This window comes from Lutjanus erythropterus, chromosome 5, assembly GCF_056507025.1.
Source record: "Lutjanus erythropterus isolate fLutEry1 chromosome 5, fLutEry1.hap2, whole genome shotgun sequence".
NCBI classification, from domain to species: Eukaryota; Metazoa; Chordata; class Actinopteri; order Lutjaniformes; family Lutjanidae; genus Lutjanus; species Lutjanus erythropterus.
In genome coordinates this window covers 31,701,859-31,719,499 of record NC_139321.1, presented here as the reverse complement: position 1 = coordinate 31,719,499, position 17,641 = coordinate 31,701,859, and the positions used below count along the sequence as shown (strand labels likewise).

At 36.7% G+C, this 17,641-nt stretch overlaps 3 protein-coding genes across 3 annotated transcripts; 2 read left to right on the top strand and 1 right to left on the bottom strand.

Annotated features, from left to right (window-relative positions):
* Window positions 1-408: 408 nt before the first annotated feature.
* On the top strand, window positions 409-4,206 carry LOC146327168 (signal-regulatory protein beta-2-like). The gene is made up of 6 exons (XM_084719650.1): window positions 409-451; window positions 578-907; window positions 2,280-2,636; window positions 2,800-2,925; window positions 3,595-3,653; window positions 3,744-4,206. The coding sequence occupies exons 1-6, from the start codon at window positions 409-411 to the stop codon at window positions 3,870-3,872; spliced, it is 1,044 nt and encodes a 347-aa protein (XP_084575776.1). The 3' UTR covers window positions 3,873-4,206.
* A 5,222-nt stretch (window positions 4,207-9,428) lies between these two features.
* On the top strand, window positions 9,429-12,479 carry LOC146327167 (uncharacterized). The gene is made up of 5 exons (XM_084719653.1): window positions 9,429-9,752; window positions 11,131-11,487; window positions 11,657-11,776; window positions 11,878-11,924; window positions 12,007-12,479. The coding sequence occupies exons 1-5, from the start codon at window positions 9,695-9,697 to the stop codon at window positions 12,139-12,141; spliced, it is 717 nt and encodes a 238-aa protein (XP_084575779.1). The 5' UTR covers window positions 9,429-9,694; the 3' UTR covers window positions 12,142-12,479.
* A 1,985-nt stretch (window positions 12,480-14,464) lies between these two features.
* Window positions 14,465-17,225, bottom strand: LOC146327166 (uncharacterized). The gene is made up of 6 exons (XM_084719643.1): window positions 17,183-17,225; window positions 16,677-17,018; window positions 16,240-16,584; window positions 15,914-16,066; window positions 15,205-15,269; window positions 14,465-14,693 (listed from the first exon to the last, which is right to left on the bottom strand). The coding sequence occupies exons 1-6, from the start codon at window positions 17,223-17,225 to the stop codon at window positions 14,547-14,549; spliced, it is 1,095 nt and encodes a 364-aa protein (XP_084575769.1). The 3' UTR covers window positions 14,465-14,546.
* Between the last annotated feature and the right edge of the window lie 416 nt (window positions 17,226-17,641).

The following is a 17,641-nucleotide window of genomic DNA, read 5'->3' as shown; positions in this document are numbered from 1 at the left end:
TGTCCTGATCAGAACTGTTGTATATCATTGTGTCTGTCCTAAACTGCTGGACCATATTACTATCAACTGTAAAAACTGTCCAAATATTATAAAAATACAAAGAAAATTGTTGGGAATAAAATTGTTTAGATTAGAATAATTTACATAAAGATCACTCTTTTCTTTACTCTGTGTGTCAGTTGTAGAAACCCGCAACTAAAGCTTGGTGTTGGTGTTGTGTCATGTGATTAGGATGGAAACAGAGTTGATATTATTTCCGCTGTTGTGGTTTAGTGAAATGCAACTATAATAAGTGGCCAATCAGATTGCTCTGATATTGTTCCCTCCCACTTTAAACAATTACATTAAGGTCAATCATCCTCTCATACGATCTAATTTAACTGCAGTCTCAAGAGGATTAACAAGAAAATGCTGTTTGTATTTTATTTACTGCTGATGCTCAGAGTGGGGCGTAAGTATCTGAAATCAACTTTTTATCAAATATTTTTAAATTAGTTTTTTAATTTTTAGTTTAGCACACTGCATGTATGAATCTACCTCTGTTGTTAATCACTGCTCTATTTAATGTGATCTCTAGGATGCACAGATGATTCGATCTTTGAGACGAAGACTGTTGCTGTTGGACATGATGTGACTTTGAATTGTCCCCGCCAGACATCTTTGGTGAAAACAACCTTGTATTGGATTCGACTTGTTTCTGGAAACTTTCCTGAATTCCTGGGAGGAACATTTAATTATGATTATCCTGGTGTTAAGATTACTCCTCGCATTACAGCAGAACAAGGGCCTGGAACATTTCTTCTGCAGATTAGTAAAACACAGCGAAGCGATACTGGAATTTATTACTGCATGAAAGTAAAGCAACTCAACCTGACATTTGTGAAAGGAGCATTTCTAAGAATTAAAGGTAAACACTTTTTATAATCGTAGTTTACACCATGTATAAATATATGAAGATTGGGTAAAACTTTACATGAAGAGTCCATTAATTAAAATTACTAATGCAATAATAGACATTAACTGACAGTTAATTTATAATTAATCAGTCTGTCTAATAGTATTCATTTACTAATGGTGTTCATGTTAACTATGATATCCTTCATACATTATTTAATAGTTTATGAAGATGCTATTAATGTTAATTAATACCATAGTAAGCATTAACGAACAGTTAATTAACACAATAATAGTAATTACCTAACATTAAAAAATGTCCCTTGTTAAGGATTACTAGTTAATTAGGGTACTAACTTATATTGGTATGTTGTTGATAAAAATGTTAACTAACATTTATATCATGGAGTTCACAGCTAAGTCATTTCATTAAAGGCACAGTTCACCCCAAAATCAAAAATACATATTTTTCCTCTGGCCCATAGTGCTTTTAATCCATCCAAATTGTTTTGGTGTGATTTGCAGTTTTGGAGATATCGGCACTAGAGATGTCTGCCTTCTCTCAAATATGAGACTAAATGGCACTCAGCTTGTGGTGTTCAAAGCAGCAAAAACATACATTTGAAAAACTTAACAGCCATGTTTCTTTCCAAAAATCATGATCCAGTTACTCAAGATAATTCACAGATCTTGTTGTGAGCAATGTCACATAGAAACTACTTTCTTTCTACTAGGAGGAAAGTATTTCTGATAGAATCTATCATAGAATAAAATGTTCCCACATAAACCTGCTCACAACAAGGTGTGTGGATCATGTTGAGAAACCTGGTCATGATTTCTGGAGACACTGCTGTTGAATTTTTCAAATGATTTGGTTTTGGGGTGAAGTGTCCCTTTAAGAGAAAATCATTTTTAGAAATGTTCATTGTCCATCCTCAAATTTATGACTTCATTTTGGTAAAGGTTGAGATAAGTTGACACATTTCATGGTCTACATGTATCTGTTCATTGACGTATAGCTGAACATACTGTATATTATTTATGCATGTCATATAAACATTACTTCACCATAATTAACCTGAATAAACTGAATATGCATTAATTAACCATGTAACAATTCACTTTGTGACCCCTTTTGTAAAGTTGAAAACATGTATCCCTTAAGTAACACTTCATAAATACAGAATAAGAATTACATAACCATAATGAACCAGGTATTAAATAAGTATGACTTAATCATAATTAGCCATTAATCATGTGACCTCCTAATGCTTATTATTGCATTACTGAAGTTAATTAATTGACTCTTATTGTAAAGTGTTACTGTAAATGGTTTAAATACATAAAACAGTAAGGAATCTTTATTTTCTCTTTGTATTTTCCAGGACCAGAACCCAACATCACTGCTGTCATTCAAGTCCCTCCATCTGCTCCAGTCCGTCCAGGAGACTCAGTGACTCTGCAGTGTTCAGTCCTCTCTGAGTCTAAAAACACAGCCTGTCCAGGAGATCACAGTGTGTACTGGTTTACAGCTGGAGCAGATGAATCTCATCCCAGTTTAATTTACGCTCATGGAAACAGTGGTGATGAATGTGAGGAGAGTCCTGAGGATCAAACTCAACAGAAATGTGTCTACAGCTTCTCTAAGAACGTCAGCTCCTCTGATGACGGGACTTATTACTGTGCTGTGGCCACATGTGGGGAGATATTATTTGGAAATGGAACAAAACTCGACTTTGAAGGTAATTATACCTCAACACACTTTTATATAAATTATAATCATTCATTTTAAATTTGTCAGAATCCATTAAGATTCATCACAAATCATTTGTTTGTCATGCAGTGTGACATCTTATCTAAATATTTGTTAACTTTAAGTATTTGCTCCTTTTCATATTGTTTCAGATGTCAACATGCAGGATTTGCAGACGAACAACACAGTTCTGTTTGTGTTGTGTGCTGCTCTGAGTCTGATCATTATTACGCTCCTGATTTATACCATCAACACAAAATCTTGTGGTTGTTGTAACGGTAACAGAAACTTCTTGTACATACATGAATCTATCAAACATAAAAGAAAAAGAGGCTGAGAAAACAGAAAAAAAAATTCAAGTCAACAAGTTAATTTTAGTTTTATTTCAAACTCAAACTTTTGAAATAAAGTAAAACAAACTTGAGGTAAAAATATAATTGAGATTACTTTTCCTTTTGAGATCAACTTGAATATTTGAGTTTTAGAAATCATGCTGTATTGTTTGTTTTTTTTTTTGTTTGTTTTTGTTTTACTTCAATTTGTGTGCCCTTAAGTGCCCTTAACACAATTTGTTATTATGTATGTGCTTGAAAATACAGTGGTTACGATTTCAATTGTTAAATTATCAACCATTATTCATGTTAACCTTAATGGGTTTAAAACTCAAAGATTGAAGTTTTTATAAGAAGAAAAGTCTAGTATCTCAACCCAAGATTATAGCTCAGCAAAACTTTTTGTTAGTTTATTTCAAAACTTAAAGAGTTTGAGTTTGATTGAAAACTAACAACAAAGTAGTGAAGACAGTTGTCTGGAAAGTTTACTCAATTTTTTACAGTGCAAGTTTATTCATATAACCCAATATCCAAATATTACACAGATAAAATGAATTAAAAAATAACTTACACCATCCTTTAACTTAAATCTTCATTTGTGATTTTGTAAAACAGCTGCTGTTGTTCTGGAAACAAATGATGCAACAGCCAGCAGTGATCAGCAAAGTCAGCAGGTAAGATATATAAAGAAAAGATAACACCAGAAAAGTTATTGGCAGATATAAATCTGTTGTCTCATAACATTTCTCTGTATATTTACTCAGAGACAGGAGAACATGTTGGTTTATTCTGCACCAACCTTCAACAAGAGGAACGCTGGCAAAGCAGAGAGAAGAAATGTAAAAACAGCAAAAGAAGAGACGATCTACTCTGATGTCGCCATTCAACAATAATCTAATTCTTTGTCCGACACACATGGAAATATACTGCTTCACCTCAGGTCAAGATGAAAAAAAATCTATTTTTACTTTTGTAGACACAGGGAATATTTTGTATGCCTTCATCTGATCACATCTGAATTACTGCAGCAGCCTTTTTACTTTCCTGAACCAAAAATCTATTGATGAAGGTAAAGAATTCAGCTGCCAGGCAGAAACATGATCGATGCACTTCTGTTTTAGTCTCTTCAGGTCGGTCGAGATATTAATCTACTTTAAGTCCCATCTTAAAATATACTTTTATCAAAGAGCCTTTCCTGATTTGACCTGAGTTTTAATTGTTTTTGAACTGTCTTTTATTTCGTAAAAATGTTTTTTATTTTCCTTTTCTCTCCTTTTACCCTGTATTTGATTTCATACACCCAATTGTTTTTATCGGTTTTCTTTTAAAACCTGATGATTTTTCAACTTTTGCTTTGCGAAGTACTTTGTAACATGGATTTTGATAAAGTCTCTATAAATAAAGACTTGTGTTATATACAATTCTTATATATATATTAATTCTTGCTTCATTTTTGTGCATTTCTTATAAAACAGATTTATCATGCTACCAGTCAAACAGGCTTTTTAAATGATTCAACTTGAAATAGAAGGAGGGTTGAGGAAGATTTCCGCCCTGTCTCCTTTTTCAGATATGCAGTTTTAAGGCTGTTATTTCTCCTACATGTATCAGTGCAATGCAAAACTAATTTGTGCATTGCTTTCTTACTTAAAAATGTATATAGTAAAAAAGATACTGAATCTGTGTAATTGCGACTACACTGTGCAAACTTTAACACACAAAAAAAGCTATGAGTTCTCTGTTGCAGTAGAAATTGCATGAATAAGAAAATGTCAAAAACCAAAATATAAAATCCACTTCATGGATACTATACACATTTTTAATATTGTGAGACACAATGTGCAATTCTGCATGTAATCATTTCAGATGTGAATATTAGTTTTCATCATTGGTCACAATTGATTCATTAATCAGAGAAAAAATGAATATCCCAACAAAACTCTCTCAACAAAACTATGGCTATAATTATTTTGCAAATAAGGACAGTAATTAAACTAATTATGTGCCTCTACATATGGATTATACCACTAAGGTCAGGATATATGACATAGCCTCAAGGGTTTCTGTGGAAACATAATGTTGAATTATAGTGAATAATGAATTTTTGATAGTTATTAGCAGACAATATTTACAGAGGATGTATTCTAACAAATCTTTAATTTCCCGAAATGTTCATCTACTGAAGAGTCATCAGCAGATTGACATTTTTGTGGGTGTGTGAAATGTCTAGTGAATGAATTGCTGTGAAATTTCATACACAGGGATGTGAAGAAAAAAAAAGTACATGTCATGTGGCTTAACAGTTCAAGTCTGGCTGAGGGGTTTAGTTGCATCTCTCACTTCCTGACATCTCTCTGCTGTCTGTAATAAAGTTAAAACAAAATAATAAATACAAACAAAACTTAATTTACTTAGTTTCATTCATCTCTTGGATGCCTGTAGGATCAATTGTGATTTATATGATTTGACATAAATTGAGTTTACACCAAATCCATAAAATAGTCATTTACTAGTTTCTGACTCTGGGATAGAGATGAAAACGAGACCCCTCTGGCAGCCAGCGGTCAAGACAAGACCCCTCTGGCGGCCGCCGGCAAAGATGAAGACAAAACCCCTCTGGTGGCTGGCAGCAAAGACAACAACAAGACCCCTCTGGCAGCGAATAAGAGACCCCTGTGGTGGCCAGTGGCAAAGGAGAGTTTCCTCTGGCAGCTAGTGATGAAGGCTAGTGGTGAGACCAACAGTGACAAGGGCCCTCTGTCAGCCATTAGTGGCTGACAGAGGGGCTGAAGACAGGAGCCCTCTGGAGGCTGGTGGCGAAGACGAAGGCAGAACCCTTCTAGAGGCCAGTAGGGGCAGTGAGGCTGAAGCACAGGAAAGGCAGCTGGTACCAGAAGATTTGTCTACAGGTGGGGTCCATGTGTTGGTGTCTGGAAAACATGATCAGAGTCTGGAGGCATTGGCTCTGAGGAGGAGTCCGGTGACAGAGCAGCAGGACTAGAGGTCAGTGATGACGGGGTGTCCAGTGGGTGAGCCAGTGAAATCAGGGAAGCCAGAGACTGCTACAGCCCAGGTTCTGGAGATGACTGCAGCCGAGTCAACGCAGGAGGTGCTTGCTTTCTTGTGGGGATGACCTTAAAGGTTAAACGGGATCCTAAGATAGGAAATTCCTCTTGCCTGAGAGCTAGCCAACTCTGGGACTGGTTGATAGTTAGCAGGCTGGAGGTTAGCATGCTGGTGGCTAACAGGCCAAGCTGGCTCAAAGCTATTAGCCTGGAAGCTAGTTGACTGACAGCCAACATAAGGAAAGCTTGCCGGCTGAGTGCTAACAAACAAAGGGCTAACTTGGTTAGAGCTAACAGAAGGAATGCTAGATGACAGACAGCTAACACAAGGGAAGCTAGATGGCTGAAGGCTAACATAAGAGAAACTAGCTGGCAGGGAGAAAACAGGTTTATGCTGAAAACAGGGTACCTGGGGCTGAGGCTTGGGCGCAGAGGGTAGTAGACTGTCGGCTAGCAGGCCAGTGGCTAGTCAACATAGGAGATGGAGTTGACACGGGACATGAAGACTGGAAGCTAACAGACTGAGAGGCAGTCTCAGGATTAGGGGTGTCAAAAGTTTTTTTCTGAGCCACAGAATGAGGTCTCTGACTTCTGAACTTTCTGTGTGCTTCCAAACGTTCATTATGCACAGGAGCATAGAAACCATGTCCTTAACTTCTGTGGCTGGCTAGTTTGTGCTATCAAAATGTGTTTATAAAGTGGGATGCAGACACAGGAGTAAGACAAAGATGAATTTAACTACTTTAATAAACTAACAGGAACAAAAAAAGTGCATGAAAAAAAGGAAGGGGGGGGGGGGGGGTTACAAAGAAAGTATCCAAAAGGTGCACAAGAGAGCACAAATGGAAATGGAGATGAACTAGCAACTAAAGGGGGAACAGACAAAGACAGAAAGTAAAGACAACAAAGACACACAAGAGAGGACCAAAATAAAACAGGCAGTGTGCTACAAAAACCCCAATCCAGGACATTTTTTAATGTGTGTGTTTGTGTGTGAAATTACAAAGCAGGGCACAAATCACATTTTAAAGTTGGTACTTTTCTTGCATCCACACTTGTCAAACCAACTGTTTTTGGTTTGTAGTCAACAAAATGTTGAACTTGAAGACGGCCACAGACCACAACATTCTGGTCCACCCATTTTCATTATTTGTCCACCTTTGATGTTGGTGAAGTTAGATGGGAAACTCTTACTCTGTTTTAGCTTTTATTTTAGACACCAGAGTTTGTGGTTTGTACTGGACTGCATTATATCGTTGGTGTCGAGGTGAACGTGTTCCTGTGATACTGTGAGAGAGTCGCTCTGCTCTGAAAACAAGTGAGTACAGAGGATGGGAGGTTTATCAGCCCTCATCATCTCTGTAGCTGTGCTCTTCCTGCTGAAGTGACTGACAGGCAGTGTGGGCAGGTCATCATTGATGATGTGAAGCTTTTGAATATTTAAGATGGCTCCTCTGTCTTTGTGTATCACTGTGCCAAATGGTACATGATACATCTCTCCTAAATGCACACAAATCAAACAGATCAGTCACCACCCTCACTAGTTGGCACCAGAAAAGCTGGTTGATTAAATCATTTATTAATATTAACATAATATTAATAATATAATATTGTGCAATGGTGGTATCAAACATGAACAACCATGGTTGATACTGCTATAATGTACAATGGCAATATATAACCAAGTTCCTTCAAGTTCCTCTCTTTTACCATAATTAGATAACCTTGTCCGTAAAACACACTTCAGACTCAACAGAAATAAGATAAGACTCACCAAAAAGTCTTTGTTAGTCTCTCCGCTGTTCAACAATCACCAGCTCTGGTTTGACTGAAAATAAATCCTCAGTCCACCATTGTGGTGTCCCACTGCCTGGCCTGGAGTCCTGTTTGGAGCTCAGTACAAACTTTCCTGTTGTCAAGCAGGACTGTGTCAGTCTCAGAGACTGTGTTTTGTCCTGATTCAGTTGTGTTCACTCAGAGGCTGCTGAACCTGGTTCAGTTTCCTGCGGTCAAAACATAAACACTCCCATCCAAGCTGCAGGTCTGGCAAGACTCCAGTCATTTAAGAGCCTTTTGTTACACAGCTAACTGAGCTAACAGCAGCCAGGAAGGTAGCTACAGCCAGAGAGAGTCACAACAGAGAGTACAGTGAGCAGCAGTTACTTTGGTGATAAGCTGCCCCTAGTTTTGTTAGAGGTAACTTTCATGAGGGGTTATATTTTACATGCTGCTCCTTCAGCCTCAAGGGTTTTCTGTCCACTATTCAACTGGTCTAAATTAAAATTTCTGGTTAATCAACAAGAAAATTACTCACTACGAACATCCCTAGTATCAATATTCCTACAAAATGACCACTCATGTGAATGTACAGTATTGATAGAAAATGTGATCAATTGAATCAATAAATTCACCTTAACCATACTTCAAGCACGGTCATCAGCACAAACATAATCTTGGATTTGTAATTCTACACATCCAAGATTCAGCATTAAAGGTTTTGTTGCTTTGAATTTCTTGAACTTCTTATTGTTCGATTTTGACTTTTACTGGTTTAATATGGACCAAACAATAACAGCAGTAAATCATGCTGGACAGGGACAATACCTTATTCCACTAATCACAAAAAAGCACCCGCTATTTCTTTTAGGGTATTCGGAAGTCAGGCTACCACCCCAATAAATATGGTAGTATAACAGTGAAAGACATCAAAACACTTAAGATGTACAAGACAAAAGTCTGCTGTATTAAATCATGTTGTAACTTCTTTCTTATGTTAAGGGAAATTCTCTTGATGTAGGAACCCAACAATGTAAAATATCATATCATACAGGCTGATGTTTGTGTGTCTGTCCTAAACAGCTTATTAAAATCAGCTGAAAAGTCTTTCCAAATATTGTGAGAATATAAAGAACAGTGTTGGTAATAATATTTTTTAGATTACTGTAGTTCACATAAACATCACTCTGTGTTTTTTTACTCTCTGTGTCAGTTGTAGAAAAAGCTTGGTGTTTGTGTTGTGTCATGTGATTAGGTTGGAAAGAGAGTTGATATTTCTGCTCTTGTGGTGCAGTGAAATGGCAGCATAATAAGGGACCAATCAGATTGCTCTGATATTGTTCCCTCCCACTTTAAACATTTACATTAAGGTCAATCATCCTCTAATACGATCTAATTTAACTGCAGTCTCAAGAGGATTAACAAGAAAATGTTGGTTGTATTTTATTTACTGCTGATGCTCAGAGTGGGGCGTAAGTATATGAAATCAGCTTTTTATCAAATATTTTTTTAAATATATTGTCTTCTTGCATCAGTTTAGCACACTGCATGTATGAATCTACCTCTGTTGTTAATCACTTCTCTATTTAATGTGATCTCTAGGATGCACAGATGATTCGATCTTTGAGACGAAGACTGTTGCTGTTGGACATGATGTGACTTTGAATTGTCCCCGCCAGACATCTTTGGTGAAAACAACCTTGTATTGGATTCGACTTGTTTCTGGAAACTTTCCTGAATTCCTGGGAGGAACATTTAATTATGATTATCCTGGTGTTAAGATTACTCCTCGCATTACAGCAGAACAAGGGCCTGGAACATTTCTTCTGCAGATTAGTAAAACACAGCGAAGCGATACTGGAATTTATTACTGCATGAAAGTAAAGCAACTCAACCTGACATTTGTGAAAGGAGCATTTCTAAGAATTAAAGGTAAACACTTTTTATAATCGTAGTTTACACCATGTATAAATATATGAAGATTGGGTAAAACTTTACATGAAGAGTCCATTAATTAAAATTACTAATGCAATAATAGACATTAACTGACAGTTAATTTATAATTAATCAGTCTGTCTAATAGTATTCATTTACTAATGGTGTTCATGTTAACTATGATATCCTTCATACATTATTTAATAGTTTATGAAGATGCTATTAATGTTAATTAATACCATAGTAAGCATTAACGAACAGTTAATTAACACAATAATAGTAATTACCTAACATTAAAAAATGTCCCTTGTTAAGGATTACTAGTTAATTAGGGTACTAACTTATATTGGTATGTTGTTGATAAAAATGTTAACTAACATTTATATCATGGAGTTCACAGCTAAGTCATTTCATTAAAGGCACAGTTCACCCCAAAATCAAAAATACATATTTTTCCTCTGGCCCATAGTGCTTTTAATCCATCCAAATTGTTTTGGTGTGATTTGCAGTTTTGGAGATATCGGCACTAGAGATGTCTGCCTTCTCTCAAATATGAGACTAAATGGCACTCAGCTTGTGGTGTTCAAAGCAGCAAAAACATACATTTGAAAAACTTAACAGCCATGTTTCTTTCCAAAAATCATGATCCAGTTACTCAAGATAATTCACAGATCTTGTTGTGAGCAATGTCACATAGAAACTACTTTCTTTCTACTAGGAGGAAAGTATTTCTGATAGAATCTATCATAGAATAAAATGTTCCCACATAAACCTGCTCACAACAAGGTGTGTGGATCATGTTGAGAAACCTGGTCATGATTTCTGGAGACACTGCTGTTGAATTTTTCAAATGATTTGGTTTTGGGGTGAAGTGTCCCTTTAAGAGAAAATCATTTTTAGAAATGTTCATTGTCCATCCTCAAATTTATGACTTCATTTTGGTAAAGGTTGAGATAAGTTGACACATTTCATGGTCTACATGTATCTGTTCATTAACGTATAGCTGAACATACTGTATATTATTTATGCATGTCATATAAACATTACTTTACCATAATTAACTTGAATAAACTGAATATGCATTAATTAACCAGGTAACAATTCACTTTGTGACCCCTTTTGTAAAGTTGAAAACATGTATCCCTTAAGTAACACTTCATAAATACAGAATAAGAATTACATAACCATAATGAACCAGGTATTAATGCTGAATAAGTATGACTTAATCATAATTAGCCATTAATCATGTGACCTCCTAATGCTTATTATTGCATTACTGAAGTTAATTAATTGACTCTTATTGTAAAGTGCTACTCTAAATGGTTTAAATACATAGAACAGTAAGGAATCTTTATTTTCTCTTTGTATTTTCCAGGACCAGAACCTGACATCACTGCCGTCATTCAAGTCCCTCCATCTGCTCCAGTCCGTCCAGGAGACTCAGTGACTCTGCAGTGTTCAGTCCTCTCTGAGTCTAAAAACACAGCCTGTCCAGGAGATCACAGTGTGTACTGGTTCAGAGTCAGATCAGATGAATCTCATCCCAGTTTAATTTACACTCATGGAAACAGTAATGATGAATGTGAGGAGAGTCCTGAGGATCAAACTCCACAGAAATGTGTCTACAGCTTCTCTAAGAACGTCAGCTCCTCTGATGCCGGGACTTATTACTGTGCTGTGGCCACATGTGGGGAGATATTATTTGGAGATGGAACAAAACTGGACATTGAAGGTAACTGTATCAAGTGTCAAGTATACAGTCAAGTAAAATCCAATAGATAAACTATTAGAAATGTTTAGTTTTTATTATATGTGGTTAAAACAGTTTAACCAGAAAGTGACATTAAACATAATTTTCTTTTACTTATTGTTTTTTTCTTTTCTTTTTGATAATATTTCAGTAACCAGTGAGTGTTTGGACACAGCCAGTGCAGTTATTTTTCTGCTGTGTGTCGTCCTGGCTATATGTCTGATTGTTATAGTCGCCTTCATTTACACCATCAAGTGTGATTCTTTCAACGGTAAGAGTCATCAGTCACAGTTCTCCATACAACAGTATCATTTAAAACTACTGCATATTATTATTTATTGTTATCTATATATTTTCTGTTTTATAATCCAGCTGCTGCTGTTGCCGTGCAAAGAAACAGTGGTGGTCAGAAAAGTCAGGTAAGGAATTTAAATGCGGGATTAACCTTAAAACATTTATGAAGGTTTTTTTTTTTTAACTTTGTCATCTCATATTTCTCAGAGACATGAGGACATGCAGGTTTATTCTGGTGTCGTCTTCACCATGATGAAAACTGACAGCGGTGCAATAAAGGATTCAACAGCAGCAGAGAGAGAGAGGATCTACGCGGCTGTCAAGACTTTTGGATTGGATTAGAAAGTTAACAGGCATCATGGTTCTGTATGATCAAGTTGGTGTTAGCTTGTTCTCTGCAGAAAGGTTTGTTATATGTGGCTTTAAGGTTTTACTGCACATATTATATACCATGTTAAATTAAGGTTTGTCCATACATTTGGAAGTAGATTTGATTGAAATAGAATTCAATGTCATATTGAAATTGTTGTATGTCATGGCCTGTCTCTCATGTTAACAATGATGATGCTTTGTGCACAAATGCAGTCAAAAGTCCATGGAAAATGTTTCTCCAATCTTGAACTTTGTATGTGTAGATATCAAGCATGTTATCATCTCCAGGTTGTTGCTCTTCTTTACGTTCCACCTGATGCAATACAGAATTACACAAAATACAAAAATACAGAATATATATATATATACATATAGCTTTGTTTTATCCATCTCTATTTTGAATTTAGTATATTTAATGTGTGTGTAGCATGAAGGGACTACAACTATTCTGTTGTGCAACCTTGTGTGGTATAATGATAATAAACTGCCTTCATTCCCTGATTCACTGAAACCCCTATTACAACAATTATGTATGTATGTAGTATTAGTTACTTTTTAACCACTGAAATTTAAGACATTACTGGTAGCAGCAATCAATTGAGAGGGGTTTCTGTTTCTCCAACTCTTCAGTCTAAATTACTCCAAACTCCTGCTCTCTTCTGTTTAAGTGTATCATTTAATGCAGTCTTGGTTAATTTGCCATAATGTGTGTTAAATGAGACAATGTACATTATTATTCTCTATATCACTGGCTCCCATCCTGTTTTTAAAGTTAAGACTGTTATTTGAGATATGAACTTAAAAAAGTGACTGGATAAGGACACAGTAAAGATCTAACCACCAGCTATTCTGAGATTATTTCTCTACTTCTTAGTGAAGTACAGTACAGTCAAAACAACCAAAGAGCTGACAGAATGGCCAAGTGCACATCAATTAAAAGTTTAATTTAAAGTTAAATTATCATAATAACTTAGAAACAATGGAAAGACAACACAACACTTTTTCATCTTCATTATTGGTATTTTAATCAATAAGTCATAAAAAGCACTCTCGCTCAGTTCAAAGCTCTCAGGGTTTTACTGCTACACTCTTATTTGTTCTTTTGTGACCAGTAGCTTATTTTTGCTAATGTTAGCTAATATACTACATTAGCTAATACCTCTCCAAACTTGTGTTTTGTTTTTTCCTTCAGTATGTCATGGTTCTCAGGGACCCATTTGTAATCAGATGGTTATTGGCTACAAAAATGCAAATGAAAGGTTTGGATAGTAATTCAAATTTTACTAAGTACTCAATTATGATTTTAAAATTAACTAAGATAACATTTTGAACTGCACACTTAAGTATGAGTAAGACTAGAGACTTGAAAATCAACTAACAAAAGTACAAGATCCCCCCAAAGAAAACTACTTACAGTAATTTAAGTATTCATAATTAGTTACTTCCACCCCTGATGATGACTGACAATGCAGTGATTTCATATAAGAACACAATCTGAACAAATGTAGCTCAGCGTAAGTTCAGTCAGGAAGACCTTCTATTATGCTGCCTTCATTCATAACTTTCCTTTACTCCGTCTCTCTCCTCCTATTCCCTCTAATCAGCTGTTTGTGGGCGTTCACCTTCGTCTTTACTATCCAATCAGATTTTGCCACGGTCGTGATAGCCAGTCAATTTGCTGCTGCCAAACTTTAAATCGCCTCTGTCTTTGCTCCATCAGTTGTCATTCAGTCAGTCGCGCGACCCTCCTCCACCCCTCTCTCCTCCAGTCATTGGACCCAGGTAGCCACAAGATGTTCACCTCGATCCTCCCTGACGCCCTCTCCTCCAGTCCTCAGGTCCAGGCAGCAGGAGTCCAGAGCCACTTCACCTCACCAGTCTCTGCTTTGCACCTCTTCACCACCACCAGTGTCTAGACCCCGGGGGGTTCTCTTCACTACAGCTTTATCACCCCCATTTATATATACATATTGTTTCACCTCAATGGGGTCTAACCGCCAAAGTCTGTTCATGTTTCATATATCATACACATGCCAATAAACCATTTCTCTTTTACTCTTAGTCTCTCCTGATTGAAACATTTTATGTCAACAAAACAACAAAAGCAAACAAGTCCACAGACATGTTGGCAATATGTTCCTTTAAAGAAATAGTGGCACATATGCTAACAAAAGAACTGAAAAGTTGGAGTTCTTCCACAAAATCAGCTGAGTAATAAACTTTTTTAATACAACAACATTAAAAAAAAGGTGGATACCCAACTACTTCATGTCAGTATTGGGAGTTAGTTTGGAATAAAATACAAAAATGATTACATGTGAGCACTGTTTCACTAGTCCCTCTCACTGGGCAGCAGTTCACAGGTCGTGCTCTGTCTACAGAGGGAGGTGATGCTGGTGGTGGTAGTTTGCTCTAACAACAGTATACACACACTCTGCCATGTATTCTCTCTTCTTTCGTCTTTTCACTTTCCTTGTGTTGAAATCCAGTGCCGCATAGTCCTCTTCCCTTGTTTCACCACTCTGCACAACATATATTTGTGTGTCAGTGACAGATATTTCAGAGATTAGGGCTGTAACATCAAGACCAGTTAAATAAAGATCAAGTCTGGAGTAAAGACTGACAACATAAGTGGTAGGACGGTTCTTGGGTGACCTTACAGAGAGCTTAAAGCAACATAATGTAATCTTTTGCAATTCACGGACATGCAATTCACGGATACACCGCTGTTGTAAATGAGGACAGCTGTACACAAGCATTTTTTATGATTACATTACTAATGATCAAAACCTAGCAAGTCAACAACTTTTCTGACACACCAGTATGAACAACAACACTCCTCAGGTGCTCTGAGCTCCCAGCATGACCGAGCTAACAGGCTAAGTAAGCCGAAGCAGTTACTTTGCTGTCCATTAAGAAACTGTGTTAATCACCTCGAGGCAGAACAATTAGAGAACATCAGAGGGGAAAAAAAAGAATCGGTAGAATATTTTTCACACCAACATCATTGCAAACACACTGCCTCATATTTACCTGATAATTTGTTTGATCCACATTTGGCTTGTCATGTCCAAGATGATGGGAACCACTCGATGCTACTGTTAAAATCAAAACACAGTCTTCATTATGTGTGTGGACATGAGGAATGTGGTTACTTCTGTCATAGCAGTGTGATTCCTGTCATCCTCTCATTAAAGGACACTGATACACAAGCAAAAGACATAAATCCCATTTTTAGTCCTTGACTTTACAGTAAAACAGACACAGTCACTGCTGTAACATGCTCAATACAGTTTCAGTGCTCTACTGTGTCCACTGATTAACTCCACTAGTCCTTTGAACAGTAAGGGGTGAAGTGCTTTCCTCGTGGGCAACTGGACAATAGTTTGTGAAGACGTGACAGATTTAACATCTGAAATTAGATGTTAATATTTCCTGGATGGGACACAACTCACTGGAAAATCCTATATTTCTTTTCTAATGTCCACTGAACAGTAAAAGTTACGACTCTTCCAGTAGGTTTATGTTGCCAAGTTCTCTTTCACATGTAACACCTCAACATAGAGAACATTTAGTCTGCTGCAGTGGGTTTACTTGGGTTAAGTATTGAAGTATTTCCACCATTGTCATATTTTGTTCAATAGAAACAGAAATGTGAATCTCATAGATGGATGTTTCTAGTTAATGTGGGGGTCTCAAAAAGATTTTGAATCTGAAATGAAGTAAAATATAGTGAACCTACCTTTGCATCGTTCACACTCGCACACTTTCCTTCGATTTACATAGAAAATAAGAACAGCATTCACAGTCACACAGCAGGCCAACAGTACTCCAAGAACAAAGACAACTGGGTCCAGTTCTGATCCTGAGTCAGAAACATCTACAAAAACACATTATGGATTATTTCATTATGGACTGTTGAAAATATTATTTTTTGTTTATTGCAAACACTGTGAGTTATAGAAAAAGGTAAATCAAAATTATCCTCCTCTTTCAGTTGCTTACATTTTAACAGACTAAATGGCTTCATGGAAGATGCATATATGATTTAATAAAACTGTAAGTACATACTTGTGTCCACTTTGGTTCCTTCACCAAACAGGATCTCTCCACATGTGACCACAGCACAGTAGTAAGTCCCAGTATCAGAGGAGTCTCTGATAGTTTTGGACAGACTGTAGGTACAACTTCTTCCCTCTTCTTCATCACTGCTGTTCCTGTGAGTGTGAATGATGGCTGGAGATTCTCCTGATCGAGGGCTGAACCAGTACACACTGTGTTTATCTGGACACTGGACTGTGTTTTCTTTATTTGTGGAGAGAACTGAACACTGCAGAGTCACTGGGTCTCCCGGCTGGACTGATGATGTCTCTGGACTTTGCTTCACATTCACACATTTCTGCTGAGTATCATCTGTGTGATTCAGTAAAGAAGACGCCAAATTATTTGCATGACATAAAAACAGTGATCTTGCATATAGGCACAAACAATGAAAGATATTTTACCATTTACAGCCAAGAAGACGCCATTAACAAAACTCTGCGACAACACTCCTGCAATGTTACAGAAGTATGTTGCTTCATCCTCTTTGCTGATGTTGCTGATGGTGAGAAAATACTGAGAATCCACTTCTGAGGATGTGAAACGTGAGTCTTTAAATGGTTCAATAAGAGATATTCTGCCACCAATTACAGAAGCAACCATTTGAACCATATATCCAAGAGACTGTTTATACCAATAAAATTTATTTTTCGTCTCAGGGACTGGACATTTTAAAGTAACACTGTCACCAAGTTCAACCACAGTCACAGAGATCTGCTGAGGAACTTCTGCAGTTTGAATCAGGTCTGAAGAAACAAGAAAAACAGTAACAGTGTTACAACATGAGACGACTAAATCAGTAAAAAGTATTTGCCATTGTAAAGATTATTACAGGGTCTTATCTGAAAGGCATAAACATATTTTCACACATACAGTGCAAAAAAATTACATAAGTATTTTTAGCACTTACACAGTGTACTAAGAAGAATGAAAGCAGGCAGTCCTCCGATCATTGTGGCACAGCACTCTTCCTCATCTGATGTCATCTCACCCAAATGAAAGGTTTAGTCACAAGGTGATCAAGGTTTACAAAGTAGAAATCATAGTGATTGGCTGAAATGTAGAAAATCACCTCCCCCTGCATATTTAGCAAACCTGTGATCCATTTTCATTGGAAGAGAAATTCACATGAACTCAGTTGTTTTGGTGTTATTTCCAAAGCAGTGTGTTTAAGACTATATGACTGAATTTGACTTGTTTCTGTGAAAAACATTTTTTTTTGTGGTTAGTGCTTTGTTAACCACTGAAAAGCTGCCCTTTTCGTATTTGTAAGTCACAATATGGCGTAATGTTTTTATATTGTATATTGGGTTCTACCAGTATACTCAGCCAGTTTTCATTCCCAACTCGTCAAATACAGAGATTTTGT